This window comes from Durio zibethinus, chromosome 2 (assembly GCF_047325235.1).
Source record: "Durio zibethinus cultivar Kanyao isolate XHJ-2024 chromosome 2, ASM4732523v1, whole genome shotgun sequence".
In the NCBI taxonomy this organism is placed as follows: Eukaryota; Viridiplantae; Streptophyta; class Magnoliopsida; order Malvales; family Malvaceae; genus Durio; species Durio zibethinus.
This window is the reverse complement of record NC_143163.1, coordinates 4,642,154-4,658,441: the sequence shown is the minus strand read 5'-3', so window position 1 is coordinate 4,658,441 and position 16,288 is coordinate 4,642,154. Positions and strand designations below refer to the sequence as shown.

Below are 16,288 nucleotides of genomic sequence, written 5' to 3'. Positions count from 1 at the left end.
AGTGTCACCTGATGTATAATATGCTTTATCAGATGTTAAATGGGTTTTGTTCTGTTTTGTTTCGGTGGATCATTCAAGATGGATTGGTTGGTTTCTCATGATTTTTCAATGCTAGTTGAACAGCGAAGACTAATCATTGAAAATATTGCTTGATGTCGACTACACATTCCAACAAGAATCACAAAAATATGGTAGAAACTTTGATACTGATAAAAACCGAAACTTCTTTTTCATTGGGTTTGATTATTATTATTATTATTATTATTATTATTATTATTATTATTATTATTATTATTATTATTATGTTGACTAAAATGCTATTTTGCCAACATAATAATTCAAACCATCTGGAGATTTGATTGAATTAGCAAAAACCCTTGTAAAATATGGTTATGGATTTTTATCATTCACAAAATTGGAAAGTGGATAAAGCTTTCAGGAAAGTTTTGGTATTAGAATTGATAGGTGTTAAGGGGTCAGTGCTTAATTTGAAATTAATCAACATTCACAAGCCTTATCTTGGTTATCCTCAGCATTGATAGAATCCAAAACCAGCAACATGTAGAATCAACCAAATAACATCTTAAATTAATAAAAGATAATAATTTGTTTCTTGGCTTTTATTAAAAGAATAAATATTCCTTTTTGTTTTATTTTTCAGAAAACTCTTACTCCCTATATCCACCGCTTGTTATCTGTTTATCTAATTTGGGCCACAATCTGGAATGCTCAAAAACATCATTTTTAAAATGGGAGTGATTTGGACTCTGAAGTCTGCACCATCCCAAACCCACAACTGTAAAAGGCCCAAACCCTAGTACATTTCATTGAAACTTAAATTAAAAAAAAAAAAAAGGATGAAAATCTTCCCAGAGGGGCCCCACTTAGAAACTTCTTTGAAATTTCGCAAACGGCAAATTTTTCGTCCTCTCCTGTAATCGGATTGGGCCAAACACAATATATATATATATATATGTATGTATGTATATGTACGTTGTGTTGAGTTCAAAGTTTTTAAAGCTATCTATTGGTACGGCATAATCAGTTAAGGATTACTGTCAGCATGTGATAAATGGGCTAACATAGTATGATACCCAAATCTAAATATATCGTGTTAGCTCAAAACTATTTATAAATCAGCTTTTATCTTCGAGTGAATTCATGTTATTTTATATTTTAATGAAATTATATATTTTTTTATAATTTATAAAATAAAATTATATTAAATAAATTTACTTATTAAATATTTAAATTATTAATAGATAGATTATATTTAATTAATTTATAACTGTTCAATGTATAAATTATTTTTATTTATTTAAATTTATGTATATAAAAACAAATTATTATTTTTTTCAATGTTATATGGTGAAATTTTTTAAACTTATAATATATATATATATATAATTTTGATTGTAAAACAAAAAAAAATGAACCGTTTAACTGAAAATGTATAAGGAAAAACATGAGATTATATTTGTTGCTTTTAATGATCTCACACGAACTACACTTAACATCTTAATAGATCTTCTAGTAGTTTGAACTTGAACATCATTTGTTTTTGTAGATGATAAAACATTTCAATCATTTTAATTAGAAATGATATACTACATAATTATAAAATAGTTTCAAGAAATACTAATAGATAAGACACTTTTAAAATATTATTTTATAAAGAAAAATTAGTAGCTAATTTAACAAAAATTATTTAAAATTTCACTTACTTCTAATATTTGATCTGTCAACAAAATTTTAATTATATATGTATTATTAGACATCGAATAATGTGTACATATATTTTTTTTTTTGTTAAGATTGCAATTTTAATATATTTATTTAGTGAATTTTATTATCCATTTCAGTGAATGTAGACATTTTGCTCCATGTAAATTACGTGTCATTTTTTATTTCATTATGTGTTTATTATTTTTTGTATGTTATTTTTAATAACAATAGATGAAATTTTAAAAAAATAAAAATTTAACAAAGTATTAATAGATTATGCTTAGCCTAGCTCGCCACAAAAAATAATATTATATTTGGCACGATATAATTTTAAAAAAATTACAAATTATGTATCATGTTAAATTATATTTTTAATTTTTATGAATTATACCAATACATTAAAAATTTAATATTAAACCGATATAATCTATTAATATGAACTATTATTTAAATGGACGGTGCTGATAAAGCACGTTCCATTTGGGACCTCTTTCCCAGACAGGCCAAAATTGGAAACTTCTTACGGTAGCCCAACAGCAAACTCTCGATTACATTCCTTAAAAGCCGAACCAAACCAAGCTTTCTGTATAAAAGAAACCGAATTCCAGAAACCACGGAGACAAGGGAAATATGATGGACTGGTTGATTCAAAAAATGCGTAAGGATCTTGGCTTGCCTTTGCTTCCAGTCATTCAGGTTTGCATTATTAAGTTTTACGTTATCATCATTATAGAATTATTCGTCTACTTCTCTAAGATAATAATGTTATAAATTCCTTACATTGATGTATTCTTGCACAAATAATACTAGTTGAATTATGAAAACCAAATATTCGGTTGAAATTCTCAATGGGTGAAGAATTTATCAGTAGCTATTTGCAATCACGATGGCCAAAAATTGGTTTAGAGAGAGGGCTGAAGGATAGAGAGAGAAAGCAAAAAGAATTCTAAAAGAAAGAAAAATAAAGAAACTAAAATTTTATAGTGCCTCCAAATGATGCTATTTTTGTCTAAAAAGAAATTATCAGATCTGCATGTTTTACCAGATTGTAACCCGAGATCTGTACGACTTGTTTTTTACTTGTTCCCTATTTGCCGCCTTGAGTCGAGCCACATAGAAGTCGAGCCATCCAAGCAGAGCCACTTTAGCAACCTTTTATGCCTAGAATTGAGCCTCGCGGCCCAGCCCTTTTTCGAGTCTACTTCAAATTTTTTTTTATTTTTATTATTTAACTGTTTTATTTGTTTATTTATGTATTTAGTTATTCATCTATTATTTAAAATATATATTTTTTTGTATAAAAATGTATTTAAATAAAATCTTTACCAACTGAAGATAATTTTTTTACAAAATAAGGTTTTATTAATATATTAAAAAAATTTATAATTTTTTATTTATTTTAAAAAATATAAAAGTAAAAGCTTACTAACGTAATGAATGGCTAATGTTTTCCAAAATAAAATTTTGTCAATGTATTGAAAATTTTTATAATTTTCAAAAAAATCAAGTTTTTTAAAAAATAAAATAATAAAAATAATATTTATTGTTTTAATAGCATAAAATCTTACTAACAGATTGGATGATAATTTTTAACAAAAAATTTTATCAATAGATTAGAATAATTTTTTACTATAAGTTTGATTTATAAATATTTATTTTTAGAAGCAAAATTAAATAAATATAACGATGAAACATCTTCAAAGCATAATAAATAGTCTCTTTAAATACTCTTAAAATGATAAAATATTTTTAAATCATTACCAACGTATTAAAATAATTTAAGAAAAATTTTTAATATTAAATTATTAGATAAATTTTAAATATATTTCAAAGCTTAAATAACTTAAAATTAGATTAATATCATTTTTTGGATGGATCCTGTGAGTATGCAATAATTTTTTTTACGCATAATCGTGTTTTCAGACCTAAACTTTGATTTCATAAATTATAATTGATCATTTAAAAAAATCTAAATTAATCTTAAAATTTTTCTTTAAATGAGATAAATTTTATCAAATAATCAATCACATTTTAATAAAAAAAATTGATAATGATTCTTTAAAATATATATTTAACAATAAATCTATGAATTTATAAATTATGACATAAATTACAATAATTTATTCTAGTATAAAAGTCTACTAAACCCTTAGGTTTCATATTCCCTTCTTTTCCGTACTTCTCACCCTTAATCGTCGTCTGCCAGCCTCACTCTTTTTTTGTTTTTAGTTCTACTTTTAAATCCTTTGAGTTTATCCTTCCTCTCATTTTTTTTAGTATTTCTAATCGATTTTTCATTTAATATTTCCTTCATTTAATGGTTGACTCTAATATTGGGGGTTTGGCGAGTGGTTTATCAGGAATGGATCCAACATTTTTTTATTAGCGGGGGTAAATATTTTCACTCAATTTATTAAAATTTTCATTAAAAGATAATTAATATAAAAATTTCTAAACAAATTAACATGTATAACATTTTTTTTCTATAAAATACAATTTTTTTGCCATAGATACAATAATTACATTGCTAAAATTAATTATATGGTTGTTGACAAATATAACTTAAATATTATTATATCATAAATAAATTATTTTTTGACATACGCTTCTATAAACACAATACATATAAAAATTTTATTTATAGAATTTTTAAATATATATATAATATATAAAATATTTACTTTAATTTCTTATTCATTATAATGTGAAGAATAATAAATGCTTCTTTTTTATAGACAATGAAAGTAATATTTTTTATATACAATGAAAATAAGAATGAAGGCTTACAAACCTATGGTATTAAAGATCATTTTTTATTTTTTTTTTGTTTTTATTAATTCACACTTTATATGTTATTTATATAAACTGTAAAAGTTTTTTGTTTGTTTTACTTTAAAATTAATGTATATATTACAATAAAATTACTTATCACCCAAAGTATAAATATTTAATTACTGGATAAATAATAAAAAGTTTTCTTTCATGTTCCTCAATTTAATGGAGGTAAATATGATAAAACAATTTTTAATGAGGGCAAAGTTTGAAATTTCTAAAATTTATTATAAGATTTTTTCACAATAAATCTAAAATATTTTAGTATCTCAGTGGGGTAGCTGCCTGCACAATCCTATGCGTAAATCCATCCCTGTGGTTCACAGTGGCAGTCTAAGAGGTAGAGAGGACTGAGGTTTTTTTAGGTTTCAATTTATTATGCATGTGCTTTAGCGGTATGATGTTACGGAAATTTTGGGCTATGATGGGCAAAGAGTTTTTACTTGTGAATTTTTTTTTTTTTTTTGTATTCCCCTGGCTTTTTTTTTTTTTTTTGTGTTTTTTAATTTATGTGAGCTATAAAATTTTATGATTTTTTGAAAAAAATCTTTAAGATATCAAAAGGCTTTAAAAAATTATTTTAACCTTAACCTGTATACCAATCAAAATGTGACAAATGACATGAAATTAGTAGCCTTGATAGACCCTATTTTAAACAGTAAAAATTAAAAGGATTCCTTTAAATTATGGTTATAGATTTATTTATACATTTAAATTTATTACCTTATTCATGTTTAATATTAATAATTTAGATCAAATTCAATTCAAATTTTGGGCCTAAAAATTTTTTTAAATTCGATTCAAATTAATAAATAAATATCATGCTCATCTATTCAACTTAATTTATATAATAAAAAATTAAAAAATATGATTAAATTAAGTTTAATGATATTATATTCAATTTACATATATATAAAAATTAAAATTAAAATTATATATATACAAATTAAAATTAAAAATTATATAAAATAAAAATTAAGTTTATAAAAATTATATATAATTTTTTTATTTTTTTACATACATGTGAATTAATATATATAATTCACATATATATAAAGACATAAATTTATATTTATATATATATGTGTGTGAATTTAGATAAAACTAAAATTTTAAATTTTTTATTTAAAGATCACATAAAATTTAAAACGGATTTAAAAATTATTTTCAAACTTGTTCAATGACTTTAATTTTTTATTAAAGTCTTCTCAAAATTTAAGTTGAATTTTAAGTTTAAACGAATAATTTAACCTTTAAATAAGTTTAGTGGCACCCAACCATTTTCCTTAAAAATCATTTAGATAAAAAATAAAATTAATTTCAATGAAATTAAAATAGCAATGGTATTTAAATTAGTTTTTTTAATGATAAGATTAAAATTAATAATAAAATTTAAATATTAATACAGTAGTATCAGTGAGATTATACATTAGGTAAACTATTCAATCAAAAGTAATCAATATTAATATTTAAAAATAAGATAATAGAATGACTAAAGGCAACCGACTGCCATAATTAAAACATTATCTTTTACTATGTACAATTATTTCAAACAAATTCAAAGATTACACATTATTTGCATAAGAAAACCAAGTTTTTGGTTTACCTTTTAACTATTACATTTATCATGAAAGCACAAGAAAAACCCACATCAAAGAAAAACAAGAAATTCATCATAAATTATAAAAAAAAAAAATCAGAATTGCTTACAGAGAGGCAAAAGTAGACTCGCTTCGTGAAATAGTCAAAATGGGTAAACGAGAAATTTTATGGGTTCTTGATGAGCTGATAGGATAGACATTTACAACATAATTTGGAGTTGTGAAAATTGTTATAAAGACTTAATAAGCAATGTCAAAAGACTAGGATTGAGAGACTACCGTGAATGGAAAGAGAAAAAGAAAGGGAAGCGAAGACTTGTTGAGCTAAGGCCATGTTTGTAAGAGTTTTGATTGTTTGAGAGGATGGAGTGGTAATACATCGCCTCTAGTCTAATTTAATCTAATCTTTCTAAACAAACTGGCAGTTGGAAGAGGTTCAGACATATTTGAGACATGAAACTTGAACATGCATCATGTCTAAGCATCTTAATAATTCCTTTCTTTTTGTATTTCTTAATTTTTACATGATTTTACCATTAACACTCAAATTTTAAGTATGTTTTCAAAAATCTTCGCTAAATTCCTACGATGTAATAATAAAAAAATTTACCAAACAAAATTATTATATTTAATATGATAATAAAGTTATAACTATAAAGTCCCTATATCATTTTCTAAAGGTTTTGATTGGATAATTACTCACAATTTAGTGAATTTTCAAATATGCATGATGTATTTGTTTAAAAATTAAAACAGCAAGAAGCAGATAAGGTTTTTTTTTTTTAAGTTGAATAAGACGAGAAAGATAGCTTGGAAACTTCGTTCAGTTTAACGAGACAAGAAACTAATTGCTGGACCAAAATTCCAAAACCAAAAGCAATTGCTTGACTTCCACTCTCATCACCGATTTTTCCACACTCATGGGAGCCGGCAATAGCCCTCCTCGTTTCAATTCATTTCCCAAATGACTGATGATGAGATGGGCTGATTTATTCCATGTAACAACTTCCAACAGTGAAACTGAAACGAAAATTTCAAAGGCACTCTCTTTCGTTCGATTAATAATACAGATTCTTACAAAAAAAAAAAAAAAAACCCAAGCTTTTAATCGCTGCCTTATCAATTGGAATCATTTTTCACCGTCATACCAATTCAAGAAACGCTCTTTCCACTCTCCTTCAGTATACTCTTTGCCTACCTTAGGCTCTTCCCTTTGTAGAATCAAAGGTCCAAGGTTGTTCCGCAATGGAGTTCTTGCTAGAGCTGAGGATAAGGCCAGAGGCTCTTCTTCTTCTTCTCCTCCAAGACAACAAAAAGTTAAAACCAAGAATGAAAAGCAACATGGAGATTTTCCTTTTTATCCCTATACCATTATGTAAAATTTTATCTTTAGTGATTACCCATTTGCTTGTTCGGTGATTTATGATTTGGGTGAGAGTTTTTTGGTTTCATTTCCCGTCTTTTGTCATCTTTGTTGTCTTGGTTATTAGTACTCCAGTTTTAAGGGCACCCATTTGCCCGTTCTGCTAGTTCATACGTTTGATGATTTTATCTTGGTTATGTTTGCTTGCTTACTGAGGCGGTCAAATAATTTGATAGAATTTCAAGCTATTGCCATTATAAATTACTTTCTGCAGATGTTTAGCTCAGCAATCCGATTGATTTAGATAGATATATGAGGGTTGATTAAGAGACACTGTCTGGTGTAATATAAAAATTTTGGCTGACGAGCTCAAACGATTAAGTTTAAATCCTGAAAGTAGCCTCATTGTTTAAAAATGCTGAATCCTAAAGGCTAGGAACATTTTTCAAATGACACTTGTTGGACTCTCATCCTCTATTGGACGGATTGAGGCTGGGTAATGATCCTCTTTACGAGGGATGATTACTCAAAAGTCAGTTTAAAAAGCATTCTCCAATTTGCTAAAAAAACCAATCATCATAGAAAACAGCAGCGTCTGTTCCTTCTTTTTGTGGATTCTAACACAAACTGAAGTAAACTTTGCGTATCAACAGGAGGTGACCTCAACATCTGGACCTTGTGATCCTTTATGTTCAGTTGATGAAACTAGATCGCCAGATTTTAAAGTTGCTTACCAGCCAAAGACTGATTTGTTGAGAACTATTGCGGTTTTCACAGCAGCTTTAGCAGGGACTTTGGCAATTAGCCTAGCATGGATTACCCACAATCAGGTTTATCTTTAATTTCTTGTGCAATCCTTTCTTTGTAGGTTTTAGTCGTTTTCTTATCTTTGACCAATGTTTTGCATATTATTGTATTATGCACAGAAGCCTTTCTTAATTCTATCTAATTTCATAGTGTAGGATATTGCTATGGCATTGCTTTTTGCAGTAGGATATGCAGGCATTATCTTTGAAGAGTTTCTAGCCTTCAGTAAAAGTGGAATAGGATTGTTGATGGCTGTGAGTTTATGGGTGGTAAGAACCATTGGGGTAAGAATGATTCTCAGATGTCTACTATTGGACTGTGTTTTTCTGCTGTCCCTCTTCTCGTAGTTTGCATCATTGCTAGGATTATCATAAATTAGGATGAAAACACAAAATTCTCTTGTCTATTGGATACTTCATTCAGTACTATGTCATGTTTCAACCTGTTTCTCTTATGTTCTTTGGTGGTGGCCTCATGTCCCTGTATTTGTTCAAGAGTTGATGAAATACAGGATGCTTGGGCTCTAAACTAATTTCCTGATCTACTGGTTTTAGTGGTGTATGTTTTTGGTGAATGATGGCTTGTCTTTTATGAAGTGATCATTGCAATCTATATCCTTTTTTTTATTTATTTATTTATGTTGGAGCCCACATTCCATTGAAGAAAGGAGCATCTCCAATTTAAACCAATTCCAAGGGACTACCCTAGCAATGAATTAAGATCACAAAACTAAGTATCTACTCGCATGATCAATTGGGAGAGCCAAAGTTTCTGTTTGTGTGTCTTGTTACCATCCTTAGGAATTCTGCAAATGGTGACCATGACTATCTCCCTTTATTTATGGAATTCTATGGTAGTCTACTTATGCTGATGCATCTGACATCTGTATGGAAAACATTTTTTTTATCATTTTCTTACTTATTTCCACCTTTGTCTGTCATTACTTGTGTAATGATGCTTGGGCCATTCACATTTGATTTTCATTTGTAGGCTCCTTCAACCGAAATAGCTGTTTCAGATCTGACACATGCATCTGCTGAAGTCTGTGAAGTCATGTTTTTCTTGCTTGGTGCAATGACCATTGTAGAGATAGTTGATGCCCATCAAGGATTTAAGCTGGTTACTGACAATATAACCACTAGAAAGCCACGGACTCTGCTTTGGGTGGTGAGTTGATTTCTGCTGGCTATAGTCATATTGACAATCTTATCATTCATAGTTCCTATATGAATCTTATTGAAAGTTCAATTGCACAGTAAAGCATACCCTGTGGCCCAATATTTGCCCACTGTGACAAAATTTGTCTGGTAGGTACAAACCAATGATGTAGATGATTCCAACTGATAAGATAGATTCAGAAGAATCTTAAATGCACTTACTTATGTGTCATGCCAAAGTTATCATCCTGCCAAAGTACAATTTATCTGCATATAATCCTATCATATTTAGTCTTTTTCCTAGAATGAGCCCAATGAAGAAAAATTGAAAGTGTAAACTCTTAGATGCAAATCTGTGTTAGCTGTCTCTCTTTCTAGTGTTGTTTTCTTCTATTTTGAACAAATAGATCAACTTTTTTTCTATTTCTTGTCAAAGTTTGTGATATCTTTATCAGTTGTATATTCTTGATGTTTGGTTTAATCAAATAATGGTGTGGCAATTGTAATTTGAATTTGCAGGTTGGTTTTGTGACTTTTTTCCTTAGTTCCATCCTTGACAATTTGACGTGTACAATAGCCATGGTTTCTATGTCAAGGAAACTAGTACCTGCATCAGAATACCGCAAGTATGTTATGCAATAGAGTCTACTCTTCTGTTTGGGTTCTGAGCATTGCACAAATTAATATCTTATTTTCGTTAATATTCCTGGGTTCACATGGTATATTACCATATTGCAATCGTGTGTTTATCTGTCACTGCACAGCTGGTTATCATTTTTTTTTTTTTCTGTACTTGAGGCTGTCAGGGTTTGATCCTGGTTACTGAAACTAAGGGTGACTTACCAATAGATTACATAACTTTCATATGTTTTGAGTTAAACATACCATACTCGTTTTTTGAGAATGACTAGTATGATGTTCATTCAAATTTCTTAATACTATTTATATGATTATGAATTGCAATAGGCTTCTGGGAGCTGTTATTGTAATAGCAGCAAATGCCGGTGGCGCTTGGACTCCTATTGGTGATGTTACCACTACCATGCTATGGATTCATGGTCGAATATCCACATTGCAGACTATGAAGGTGCTTTCATGATTCTAACAAAGCACATTTAAATTAAATTCACTTTCATTTATGCTTTTAAATTTATCCTAATATCTATTCATTATGGATTTAAGTGTCCATGTTGATATGTTTCCTGATTTAGACTTAGATTAGTATACAAAGGTAATAATTCTGTCAAATTTGAATGAAACATTGAACCATTGGAAGCAATAGCAATGTAAAGTCACATACTCTATTTATATGGATTCACCCTAGAAGAATTTTTGCTTTTTACTGACTTTAGGTGGAGTTAATTATATTTGATTTCGTTGCTAACAGAGTTTGTTCATACCTTCAATTGTTTCTCTAGCTGTCCCACTGGCTTTAATGTCTTTGACTAGGTACGTTTCTTGCATGAAAAAAGACAAGTTGGGAAAATTCAGTTTTAAAAGGTTACATTTAACTTCATGAATTAGAGATGAAATAATGTAAGTTCTCTTTTCTCATTCAGCGAAGTTAACGGGAAGGGACTAGATTCTCCCAATGTTTTGGCATCTGAAGACATGGCTCCTAGAGGGAAACTTGTTTTCTCTGTGGGTATGAGTGCTTTGATTTTTGTTCCAGTGTTCAAGGCCTTAACTGGTTTGCCTCCTTTTATGGGCATTTTATTTGGACTTGGAGTTCTTTGGATACTGACTGATGCCATTCATTATGGTGAATCGGAAAGGCCAGAATTAAAAGTTCCACAAGCTTTATCAAGGATTGATACTCAAGGAGCTCTTTTCTTCCTTGGAATACTTTTGTCTGTGAGCAGGTAAATACAATATTAAAGTACGATTGTGTAATTTGTTCTGCCTCAATTAATTTTTTTAACCATAGTTTAGGTTTCATTATGAAAGTTTCTATAAAAAAGCATTGCTTGAGACAATGCTACCTGGTGATGAGTGCTTTAGACACCATTATTTTTTGTATTTTTCATAAATATAAAAAGCATTTCTTATATTTATCATTACTTCATTTATATAATTAAGTTGTATATTGTAGCTTTCTATATTGATACATTTGAGTTGTACTTCCCTAGCCTAGAAGCAGCAGGTCTTCTTCGGGAGTTGGCAAATTACCTGGATGCTCATATTCCTAATGTTGAACTGATAGCAAGTGCAATAGGATTTGTGTCAGCAATTATTGACAATGTTCCACCGATTGCAGCAACAATGGGTATGTATGATCTCACCACTTTTCCCCAGGATTCTGAGTTTTGGCAACTAGTTGCATATTGTGCTGGTACCGGTGGATCCATGCTAGTTATTGGGTCTGCCGCGGGAGTTGCATACATGGGAATGGAAAAAGTTGACTTCTTTTGGTATTTGCGCAAGGTAATTCGTGTTCTTAGTTGCATATCTTTTTAGGAAAAGAAAACCAAGTTTATTGAATAAAATATTTATTTTGGTGCAGGTGAGCGGTTTTGCTTTTGCAGGTTATGCTGCTGGTTTTGCAGCCTATTTAGCAGTTAATAACCTTCACATCTCCTTACCCTCAACCTTAAGTCAGGTTCCCTTCCTTTCTGGTTCATAATACTACAGCTTGGCAATTTTTTTTAAAAATTAATTTAGTGGAAGAGGAAATCCCCCATAATATGTACAAAGCATTTAGTCTTTAGAAAATAAGAAATTTCGGAGGAAAAGGTTGATACCGTTCTTGAATCTCCTGTCTACAAACATTATGGTCATTCTTATCAGATAGGTAAAGAACCATGAATTAAGCATATTATGTCAAAAATGACGGTTTGCCGTGAAATTGAATTCACTGGAAAATGTTATGAAAGCAATAACTCCATATCTGCATCAAAGAGTTCTTTTTTCAAAGTACAAATCTAAGAATTTTCTGATAACATGCACAAAAACATAATTGATCTACCAACTTAATCTGTTGCAAAGGGAAAACGAATTAAAAGGAAGTGTTACGAATAAGGCAACAATTAGCACGCAAAGCACATCTACATCCATGAAACCAGATGCAAATCTGAATCAGACAAAATTTAACTCGATAATAAGCAGTCTTCTTGTTGCAAAGCTCAATTATGCTTTCTTCCATCCTTGTCCTAAACCAACGACAAAACACACTCCATAACAATTTTCAAAATTGAGCACTAAAATGTAGTAGAAATGTCCAATCCAACCCAAGAAGAAGAGGATATGGTACTGATACAGCCACCCTGCAACTTTTAACACCACTTGCACCTTCTGCCAATTGGACAGCCAGCCTCCCAAGTTTCTGAGCAAGTTCGACATATGGCTTCAACTCTGTTAGAACCTGCAGGGGAAGTTTACAAATAAGTGAAACATCAATCATGAATGACTAGAACATGAAGAAGAAAAAATGAAAGGCTATATCAACAAGAAGTAAGGAAGAAAAATGGATGGCAAAACTAATAGAACTCATTCAGTCATTGTACATCAGCAGGAACCATTGGTGCATTGACTGCAGTTGCAGCAAGTTCCCCTTTCAAGGCTCCAACAACAGCTTCAGCTATTTCAATAGCCACTTCTTCCTGAAAAACATAACAATGCTTCATTCAATAATATCATTCAGAAACAAATGAAACACGGATATATGCATTAAACAATAACTCACCTGAACCTCCATTGTACTAGTACCAAGGTTGGTTTGTTTTTCATGATTTTTCAATAGTAGTTGAAGAGTGAAGACTAATCATTGCAAACCTTGCTTGATGTCGACTGCACATTCCGACAAGAAACATAAAAATCTGGTAGAAAGAAACTTTGATACTTATCAAAACTGAAAATTTTTTACCTTTGGTTTGATTATTATTATTATTATTATTATGTTAATTAAAATGCTATTTTGCCAACATAATAATTAAAACCACCTGGAGAATGATTGAATTAGCAAAAACCCTTGTAAAATACGGTTATGGATTTTTATCATTCACAAAATTGAAAATAGATAAAGCTTTCAACATAATGTTAGTATTAGAATTTAGAGGCGTTAAGGACACAGTGCTTAATTTGAAATTAATTGACATTCACAAGCCTCACCTTTGTTGTCCTCATCATTGATAGAATCCAAAAGCAGCAACATGTAGAATCAACCAAACGACATCTTAAATTAATACAAGATAATAATATCTTTTCTTGCTTTTTTTTCTTGGCTTTTATTAAAAGAATAAATAATTATTTTCGTTTTATTTTTCAGAAAATTCTTACTACTTATATCCACAACTTGTTATCAGTTTACATGATTTGGGCCACAATCTGGAATGCCCAAAAACATCAAATGGAATGATTTGGAATCTGAAGCCTGAACTGTCCAAACCCAAAACCTTAAAAGGCCCAAACCCCAGGACATTTCATTGAAACTTAAATCCAAAAAAAAAAAAAAAGGGGGTGACGGGTGAAAAGCTTCCCAGACAGGCCCCACTCAGAAACTTCTCTGAAGTTACGCAAACAGAAAACTCTCCGGTACATCATTTTCCTTCAAAATCAAATTCCAGCCAAACCAAGTTCTCTCGTGTTTTAAAAGAAACAAAACCGAATTCCAGAAACCATGGAGACAGACATCCCTATTCCAGAACAAGATCAATCCTCACCAACTCCCAAACATAAATTCATCCACTCAGGCCAAAGCAACATGGCTGGCCTAGGCGGCGTCTCGAATCACCACCACCGGGACGGCATCGTTCCACCAGATTGTCAACCGCACCTTTCCATTCTCCACCTCAGCGCCAAGCTGAACTGGGAGCTGGCGCGGGAGCCACTCCACTGCGACATCGACAGCCGCAAGGTCTGCGGAGTGGGGCCAGGAATGTCGTTCGCCAATGCGGTGAGGGAGCACCTGGGAGGCGAGTGCATGGGGCTGGTGCCATGCGCCGTGGGTGGCACCGCTATCAAGGAGTGGGCGCGTGGGCAGCACTTGTAAGAGAGTATGGTGAAGAGAAGTAAAGGGGAAATCAAGGCTTTGCTTTGGTACCAAGGGGAGAGCGATACGTCGTCCCAGCACGATGCTGACGCCTAGAAGGGAAATATGGAGAGATTGATCCATAATGTGCATGAGGATCTTGGCTTACCTTTGCTTCCAGTCATCCAGGTTTGCATCATTAAATTTTACATTATCATCATTATATAATTATTCGTCTACTTCTCTAAGATAATAAAGTTCTAAATTCCGTACATTGATGTATTCTTGCACAAATAATACTATTCGAAGTACACTGCTAATACTACTACTATAATAAGGATTATTAAATTTAAGCATGGATTTATACATCTAAGTTTGTCATGGTGCCATCCGACCATTTTCCTTAGTAATCATTTAGATGAGAGATAAGATTAGTTTCTATGAAATTCAAATAGCGTTGGTAATGAGATTAATTTTTGTAATGATAAAATTAAAATAAATGATAGAATCTGTTTGAATACGAAAACATTAGTGATGAATAGATTGGATTTTAGGTAAACTGCCCGACCAAAAGTAGCCAACTATCATGTTTAAAAATGAGACAGTCGAATGCTCGACTAAAGGCCATCGACTGTGGTAATTAAAAAATATCTTTTGTTTCAATTTTACAGCAAGCAGTCAAATGTCTTAGGTAGAGAAGTCAATTGCCTTAGTAGATAGTAAACCATTGGACCCTTTCCCTCCCAATCTCCAACTGGAGGGACGATGCCTTCTACTGCAGCACAGGATGATATCTATATGCATCCTAGGGTACAGTTGAGGATTGAACAATACTTGAATACCGTGCGATTGTATCCAAATACACTCTTTGGTATGCTTATAGAGTAACAGGACCAAATCCTTCCGTTCTCAAATTAAGAAAAAAAAGGGTAACCTTAAAATATTTTGAAATTTCGCATGGACCTGAAAATTACTCCACATTTTTTGGGTTAAAAGTAATGGTGGGGGACGGGGGATTCCAGATAGCTCTTTCAGCGAGGGACCTAAGAATCAAACACTTAACAATTGAGTTGAGTTAAATGCTCAGAGGCCAAACTAATGGTCATTGCTGATTAAGTGAATTGATCGAATTGGATAATAGTAATGTGATTGATAATTTGCAGGTTGCAATTGCATCAGGAGATGGTAGTTACATGGAGAGAGTGAGGGAAGCACAACTGGGAATCTGTTTGCCTAATGTAGCATGTGTGGATGCTAAAGGATTGCCTCTGAAAGAGGACCACCTTCACTTAAGTACTGAGGCCCAGGTTAAGCCGGGGCACTTACTGGCTGATGCTTTTGTTACCCATACGATTGCTCCATCGCTATCGTCTTCCCCTGCTAGACTACAATCCAAGGGAAAGGAGGGTAAAACCCAAAGTATCTAATCCCAAGGCTTCATTGCCTTGTTGGCTTGTTGTTCTATTAGCTTCTTTGATGTTGATCTTATAGCTTCTATTTGGTCCGCTGGGCCCGTTGATGTTTGCCATGAACCTTCCCTTCCCTTCCAGCCTCGGATCTTGAAGCTGAAGCCTGAAAGCCCAAATTATGAATTCGACACATATTTTAGTCGTAAAATAAACGTAGCAACCGAATGCTTGTTGGGCTCTTTTGACTTTCTGGAGTTCGAATTCGCTTAAAATTTATGAAAAAATAATTTTTCATAAATTCATCAATCTCGGAAGTATATAAATTTATTTGAATCAATTAAAAAAATATATTAATTGAAGTTCAAGAACTTTTTATCAATAAAAGATAATAAACGTAAAAAATGGTATACATGCAATTAGATATTTGA

General features: G+C 31.1%; 2 protein-coding genes and 1 pseudogene across 7 annotated transcripts in view; 2 read left to right on the top strand and 1 right to left on the bottom strand.

Annotated features, from left to right (window-relative positions):
• The window catches only part of LOC111308979 (sodium/proton antiporter 1), a 46,213-nt gene extending 33,977 nt beyond the window's left edge, over window positions 1-12,236 (top strand). The window contains exons 1-10 of one of the 4 annotated variants that reach the window (XM_022907700.2): window positions 2,274-2,421; window positions 8,175-8,351; window positions 8,484-8,612; window positions 9,319-9,495; window positions 10,005-10,111; window positions 10,452-10,572; window positions 10,873-10,934; window positions 11,045-11,347; window positions 11,615-11,909; window positions 11,989-12,236. In XM_022907700.2, the coding sequence (XP_022763435.2) occupies window positions 2,356-2,421; window positions 8,175-8,351; window positions 8,484-8,612; window positions 9,319-9,495; window positions 10,005-10,111; window positions 10,452-10,572; window positions 10,873-10,934; window positions 11,045-11,347; window positions 11,615-11,909; window positions 11,989-12,108 (1,557 nt within the window). In that variant the 5' untranslated portion in view covers window positions 2,274-2,355 and the 3' untranslated portion in view covers window positions 12,109-12,236. Of the gene's footprint in view, window positions 1-2,273; window positions 2,422-8,174; window positions 8,352-8,478; window positions 8,613-9,318; window positions 9,496-10,004; window positions 10,112-10,451; window positions 10,573-10,872; window positions 10,935-11,044; window positions 11,348-11,614; window positions 11,910-11,988 lie in introns of those variants that run through there. The other 3 variants (XM_089746952.1, XM_022907702.2, XM_089746972.1) reach the window with 3 other exon arrangements.
• A 142-nt stretch (window positions 12,237-12,378) lies between these two features.
• LOC149519906 (D-3-phosphoglycerate dehydrogenase 1, chloroplastic-like) lies at window positions 12,379-13,364 on the bottom strand. Of its 2 annotated transcripts, XM_089746977.1 has the most exons (4): window positions 13,348-13,364; window positions 13,168-13,271; window positions 12,989-13,084; window positions 12,379-12,846 (listed from the first exon to the last, which is right to left on the bottom strand). In XM_089746977.1, the coding sequence occupies exons 2-4, from the start codon at window positions 13,177-13,179 to the stop codon at window positions 12,670-12,672; spliced, it is 285 nt and encodes a 94-aa protein (XP_089603103.1). In that variant the 5' UTR covers window positions 13,180-13,271; window positions 13,348-13,364; the 3' UTR covers window positions 12,379-12,669. The 2 variants fall into 2 exon arrangements, with proteins under 2 accessions (XP_089603103.1, XP_089603102.1); XM_089746976.1 differs by lacking the exons at window positions 13,168-13,271; window positions 13,348-13,364 and having other exon boundaries at window positions 12,989-13,142.
• A 598-nt stretch (window positions 13,365-13,962) lies between these two features.
• Window positions 13,963-16,013, top strand: LOC111308302 (putative carbohydrate esterase At4g34215; annotated as a pseudogene). Its single transcript, XR_016326934.1, has 2 exons — window positions 13,963-14,640; window positions 15,615-16,013. The product of XR_016326934.1 is annotated as a putative carbohydrate esterase At4g34215 (transcript).
• Window positions 16,014-16,288: the final 275 nt, after the last annotated feature.

Excerpts from the sequence above, each read along its gene's own strand:
- LOC149519906 (XM_089746976.1), bottom strand. The coding sequence starts at position 13,108 with ATGAAGCATTGTTATGTTTTTCAGGAAGAAGTGGCTATTGAAATAGCT. Across the intron at positions 12,847-12,988 it reads CACCAATGGTTCCTGCTGAT|GTTCTAACAGAGTTGAAGCC; the intron begins GTACAATGACTG and ends CTTCCCCTGCAG.